General features: G+C 37.0%; 1 protein-coding gene across 1 annotated transcript; it reads left to right on the plus strand.

Annotated features, from left to right (window-relative positions):
• The first annotated feature begins 2,247 nt into the window (after positions 1-2,247).
• Positions 2,248-3,498, plus strand: LOC127632919 (40S ribosomal protein S23). Its single transcript, XM_052111756.1, has 4 exons — positions 2,248-2,348; positions 2,847-3,006; positions 3,099-3,219; positions 3,302-3,498. Exons 1-4 carry the CDS (start codon positions 2,345-2,347, stop codon positions 3,446-3,448), a joined length of 432 nt encoding a protein of 143 aa, XP_051967716.1. The 5' UTR covers positions 2,248-2,344; the 3' UTR covers positions 3,449-3,498.
• Positions 3,499-7,025: the final 3,527 nt, after the last annotated feature.

Consider the following 7,025-nt stretch of genomic DNA (forward strand, 5'->3'; position numbering starts at 1 on the left):
GCTCTAGAGGCTCCACAATTTTATTTACTTGGATATCTCAATTTGACAGTAAAATTATCCAAAATTGTTTTTTATTATTGTAGGCCAACCAATATTAGGGTTGCCAACTTTTTGCCAATTAAATTAGATACCATCCATCCATCGTCAACCGCTTATCCTGTGTACAGGGTCGCAGGGTAAATTAGATACATTTTTGCAATTTTAATCAAAATAAGGGACGCCTTAGCTAATACGAGAGATGGCAACCCTAACTAAGCACCATGCACCAAAACTGAGTATATGTATCATCTGTGTAGTTGACATCTAATTTCATTTAAGGTTTTAGATTATCTATGGCCTAAATATAAAGGAAAGTGTATAGGCCCTGTAATTAGTCAACATTCAAATTTTTGACTATTTTTTATCAGCTTTTTGACTGTTTATGTGGTACACATCATATTTAATTGTGGGGTCTTGTCTTCTTATAATAGTCTTAATACTGACTTGGATCAGAATCTGACAGTACAAAATTAAGTCATTACTGTAACGTGATCAATGGAAAGGAGGAGGCGAGAACCGGCTTGACAATATAAATAATAGTTTTAATGATAAACTTAAAAGACAAACACACACATGACGGACATGCCCGTAAACGATCTCTCTCTCCCGCACGATCCTCTGCAGTCGACCTTTATCCCTCTCGGAGGCTTGATTAGCCTGATAAGGGACAGGGTGTGTAGGATCAAGACCCGGCCCCACCCTCCTACCTGCCACAATTACATTTACAATACATTTACATAATTTAATTGCAGACCGTTTTTACCGTGTGTTTCTTTCAGATTAAGTCAGTTTCATTGAGCCAACATAATTGACTGTTTTTAATTCAACTTCATTAGATTCTGCAAACTCAAATAAAAAAATATTCTTATGTTGGACCAACCTAATTTCATTTTATTACTCATTTGTAGCCTATATGCCAGGTGAGCAAGTGTAAGGACAGTAAAACTGCTGCACTTTCAATTTAATTGCAACTGCTAATAAAGCTAAGCAGCGCTCGAATCACTAACTTGAAAATGAAAGTCGATTCTCACCACAATGATAACCCAGTATAACAGACACTCTTTAAATACAATATAACTGAACATAAAACATGAACAAATATCTTTCTATTCTCATCTTGCTCAAAATTGCATCAAATAATACTTTCAACACTTGTTCTTCCAATACAGTCCTGTGCAAAGCTTGCAGAGGAAATTGAAATCCCATGCCCAATTTCATTAATGCTACATTAACACAACAATAATTATTAGTCCCAACTCAAATTCAACAATATACTTGTTAAATTATACAACTTTAAAACTAAAATAATACATGAGTTTTAACAGAAGAATTAATGTAAGTGCTTTTATAACACAAGCTTCACATTTCTGCACTGAAACCTTTGAAAAGTGTCCCCCATTGACTTTTGTCAACGAGATGCAACCACTCAGAAAAAGATAAAATCAAGAAGAACTTGCAAAGTCGCCAACAGGCACACCGACAGCAGCAGACTTGCAGTGTGTGTGAGAAAGATTCTGCACCTATTTTACTTCCGCTGATTGAGAAGTGCCCTGGCAACTCTCTATTGTAAAATAAGGCATTTACTTATTGACTAAGTCACAGTCACTCAGAAAAAGATAAAATGTTTTTTATCTCTCGCGACGCCTACAGCGAAGAGCCGTGCACTTAAAAGAGGAAGGGTTTGGGGCGTACGATCACCCGCTAGCAAAACTGCCTGCGATTTGCTGCTTTCCGCGTCTCTCATTGAAATTGATCTAGACACTTGCGCTTGCCGCGTCCCGTGTGAAACGGCCTTAACAGGAACACAGATTTGTGATTTATTTTTATTTTTTAAATAAGAAAAGCAAATACGAGTCTAAATACTTTTTTGTGGTAATCAACATTATGCCACAAAAGCTGTCGATTGAGCTTAACTTGTACTGAACCCGGAATATTCCTTTTAAATTACTTTTTTTTGCTCCAGTTTAATTTTAAATAGTCCTTCTGAGTGACAAATACAGTTGTAAATATATTCCACGAAGTTTCTCAATTAATATGAGGCCATAACGCTGCATGTATAATAACTGCACAAGACTTGGAAACAATTTGAATTTAATTTAATTTTTAAATTATTATTATTATTATTATTATTATTATTATTATTATTATTATTATTATTATTATTATTATTATTATTAAATGTGTTGTTTTATTTACATTTGTACACAGGCGCTAGTTTGGACTACCCGAAGGGGTCCTTCAAGCAGTCGTTTGCGCAGAGCGTCACGTGATCGTTCTTTCCTGTCCCGACTTAGAGCACGCTATCATGGGTGCGTAATCAAGACCAGAATAAAACAATTATTTATATTTAATTAAATCGCAATGTTATTTGTATTTTTGTCCCTTTAAAGGTTTATTTGTCCGACTAGGCACAGTAAAGCTCGCTAGGAAGTCTTAGTTCTAGATACTTTTGTTGTATTATGTAGTCGCGTGGAGCGGCCATGAGCTGCACACAGTCTGATGCATTAAAACACAGAATGTGGTCTGTACTTAGAGTTTAAGTCTTTATACCATGGATTTGCATTTGTCAAATCACAAGTTAAATGAAAATTACACGATGTTGCGTTCTGAAAGATGATTAGAGGTGTAAGAATTGATTATTTTAATGCTGATCTGCTCTTGCCATACATCAAGTGATGAAAAACACTAAATGAAACATTGTGAAAAGTGAAGGGCAGTATTTAGAATAACATCAGATAATATGTGACATTTTGAATGAATGTAGACACATCTTAGGTGGTCTGATTTTCATTTTATTTCCCTTCCAGGCAAATGTCGTGGACTGCGGACTGCTAGAAAACTGCGGAACCACCGCCGTGAGCAGAAGTGGCATGATAAACAGTACAAAAAGGCCCATTTGGGCACCGCTCTGAAGGCCAACCCCTTCGGTGGAGCTTCTCATGCCAAAGGCATCGTGCTTGAGAAAGTGTAAGGGTCTTTACATTTCAATCAAGAAAATGTGGAGTCAGTATATTTATTGATCGTGAGCTGTTTTAATGGCATTTTCGATTTCTCAACAGTGGTGTTGAAGCCAAGCAGCCCAACTCTGCCATCAGGAAGTGCGTGAGAGTCCAACTGATCAAAAATGGCAAGAAGATCACCGCTTTCGTCCCCAACGACGGCTGCTTGAACTTTATTGAGGTTCATATTGGATTCGCACATGCTTAAAAATTTTGCACATTTTAAGTGAGTGCTTATTCGTGTTTTAATTTGATTGTTACAGGAAAACGATGAGGTTCTGGTGGCAGGTTTCGGACGTAAGGGACACGCCGTGGGTGATATCCCTGGTGTTCGTTTCAAGGTGGTGAAGGTGGCCAATGTGTCTCTTCTGGCTCTGTACAAAGGCAAGAAGGAGAGACCTAGATCGTAAACTGATCTTGTTGAAACCACAATAAAATAAGTTTTTTCAGTTCCATTAAATGTCATCTTGTGTGTTTTTTTTAAAAGAATGGCCTTCATATGGAGCCTTGTCAAAAAAAAATTGCATACTCTAATTTCATTGGGCCGCCTTTAGCTGTGATTATGGCATGCATTAGTCACATTTATTTCCATCCAGAGATGCGTTCATTTTTGGCTGAGATCTTGTACTGATGGCAGAAGAGTCAAACCACTCCGTATAGTCTTCTCCAGCACATCCCAAAAACTTTCAGTGGGGTTAAGGTCAGGACTCAGTGGTGGCCAATTCATGTGTGAAAATGATTCCTCATGCTTCTAGAACCACTTTCACAATTTGAACCCGATGAATCTTGCCGTTTTCGTCCTGGAATTTGCCCGTGCCGTCAGGGAAGAAAAAAATCCATTGATGGGATAACCTGGTTATTCAGGTAGTCAGCTGACTTTATTTTGTTGCCTCGTTCTTTGTTGAGCCTAGACTTGACCAATGGACGCAACCCCAGATCTTAACACTGCCTCCAGAGGCTTGTAGAGTGGGCACTATGCATGACGGGTGCATTGCTTCATACGCTTCCCTTCTTACCCTGATGTGCTCATCACAATGGGATAGGGTAAATCTGGACACATCAGACCACAAGACATTTATCCATTGCTCCACATTCCAGTCTTTATGCTCCCTAGCAAATTTAAATAGTTTTTTCTGATTAGCCTTTAAGCAATCTTAGTTAAACTCTTTTGTATACATGATCATAGTTTTAGATGTGTAATGTGTTTTTATAATAGATTTTCATGGTTTAACATTTAACGTCTGGGACAATGCTAAAACAGTCAAATCTGCACTTAAAAGGCATTTAAATAGTACCAAAAATAAATGATTGAGGCCTGGTTCAAAGTTTCCAGTTCAGTTTTGATGGGAGCTAAAAAGAAAAAGGTGTAAATTTGGTTGTTAGAAGAAACGTCCAAATGCAAAGCACACTCTGCTCTATCTGGATAAATGGTTTTTGAAAATTCTTAAACAGAAAATGTGGGAGTCATGCATCATATTGCTCAACTGACAATCACCGACCATATCTAACTTATTGGATAGAAAATTAATTTCCAAATTGCAACAAAAACTCTTTAAAAGATGAAGCATTTTTGTCAACAGAAACAGAGTGCTGGATGTGTTAAATTGGCCTGCTTTTTTCTGTGCCTGATAAAGTGTGAATTGACCACAGCAATCCCTGCTGAAAGTGCTTAGAGAGTCCAGACAGGTCAGTCCTGCCCCTAAAAACAGCCAAACCATCTGCAGTTTAATAACAGACCAACCAAGTGAGGATGCCGTTTTTTTTTTCATTGTACAAACGGCATCTGTTTGACAGAACTGTTGTTTTTAAGCCTTGTTGATATTGAACTAAATGTTCACTCTTTTACATGTACATGGATAACAGAAAGGAGATAGGTGTGGATTTATCCAAAAATAACAAAGGTATTATAAAAGTAATCCATACGACTCCAGTGGTTTAATCTAGGTCTTCAGAAGTGATATGATGGGTGTTAGTGCGAAACAGATCAATATTTAAGTCCTCTCCACCTTTGACCAGCCCCAACCAGTAGGCGTTGATATGCACAAATAATGTGAATTTCCAAAAAACAAGAAGAATGTAAGTGAAAGCTAAAGTGGAGATTACTAGTAAAAAAGGACTTTACTATTGATCCGTTTCTCACCTACATATCCACACCTATCATATCATTAAGACATGGATTAAACCACTGGAGTTGTATGGATTACTTTTGTGCTTCCTTTATGTGCTTTTTGGAACTTCAAATTTCTTGTTACCAGTCACTTGCATTGTATGAACCTACATACGTAGATAGTAGATAGAAAGTCACACACATCTGGGATGGCATGAGGGTGAGTAAATGATGAGAGAATTTTCATTTTTGAGTGAACTGTCCCTTTATGTATAGAAATTGGTGTTGTGGGTCTTTTGATATTGTGAGCAATAGTAAGAGTGACTCTTGGCTTTGCAAACAACACTAATTTTATTACCATGCTGGACACAAAACCTTATTCTTCTGCTGGCCCATCAGATCTGTTAATAATCCCAGTGAACACACAAACTGATAAAATGAATAAAGTCGCTTTGGATAATTGTGTCTGTGAAATGCATGTGATCATTTGTTGATGGTCCATTTAACATCTTGTAAGGTTCTTGCAGGGGACGATACAATAAGCTCTGGCTTTACCCATCTGATCTGTATTTGATCTTTTAAGCTCTATGATTTCAGAAGCAGCTGCCATTGTTTCTGGAACATTACCCTTTAAAGGGCACATGGGTGTAAAATAGGAACAGTCCGCTCCATTGCCTTCATCTACTGTGTAGACTAATGTTTATTTTCTGACTGACTGCATATGTAACCCAACTGTGTTTCAGAGAAAAAAGAGAACTGTAAAAGAAAAGCCTATTTTTTATATTATTATTATTATTATTATATTGACTTATCTGAAAACGAGATTTGTATATGTTTTGAAGAAAATCTGAATGCCTTAAGCATATTGCTTTGTGACTGATTGGTGGTTTCTATGATACCCTGGTTCCTAGACAGGCCGACATGCCAAAAACAAGTTTAAAAAGTCTTAAATATTGATCTGTTTCTCACCCACACCTATCATATAACTTCAGAAGACATGGATTAAACCACTGGGGTAATTTGGATTACCTATGCTGCCTTTATCTCCATTTTGGAAATTAAAATTTCTGGCCACCATTCACTTGCATTGTATGGACCAACAGAGCTGAAATATTCTAATAAAAATCTTCATCTGTGTTCTGCAGAAGAAAGAAAGTCACACATCTGGGATGGCATGAGGGTGAATGATGAGAGAATTTTCATTTTTGGCATGAGGCATGATACTAAATTCACGACTCGATGATCTCATGATACTTTAAACAAAGCTAGAATCAAAGAAAATGTACAATTAAAAGTGTGTATTACTTCGAAGATGTGCAAAACAGCTCCTTTCTTCACTAGTAAAACTTATATTAAAGTAGTTTTATTAAAATCCTAAATGTTCCATCAGGGACGTACTGGGAACAGCATAGAAACATGAATTGTTCTGCAGCTGAAAATACAGAAAATACACAGATGTCCTGTTACACAGGGCAATGATTTATGAGCTGACACAGTTTCGGTGTGAGTGAGATAATGTTTTATTATATGTATGTTTACAGCGTTTGTGAGGTGTTTAGATTGGCTGTGTTAAAGACAGTTAATAAGCAGTTTAGAAATCGAATGGAAGCACTCTGATAATGTTTGGTCACGTGATTCTTAGTAAAACTGATTTTTTTTAAATGTAGTTTAATTACTGCAGCGGCCACAGACAAAAACAATTTGCTCCAAGTGTGAATGGCTTCACAGGAATGTATTGTTTCAATTAAAAATTTGCATCGAAAATCCACATTTGATGTGCAAAGGCCTTAAGGTTGGCTTTAAATACAGTGTTTGTAATATCTGGCATTCAGATGCCACTGTATCAGCTGAACTGATTCACACTAATCCATTTCTCCATT

This window comes from Xyrauchen texanus, chromosome 39 (genome assembly GCF_025860055.1).
Source record: "Xyrauchen texanus isolate HMW12.3.18 chromosome 39, RBS_HiC_50CHRs, whole genome shotgun sequence".
Classification (NCBI taxonomy): Eukaryota; Metazoa; Chordata; class Actinopteri; order Cypriniformes; family Catostomidae; genus Xyrauchen; species Xyrauchen texanus.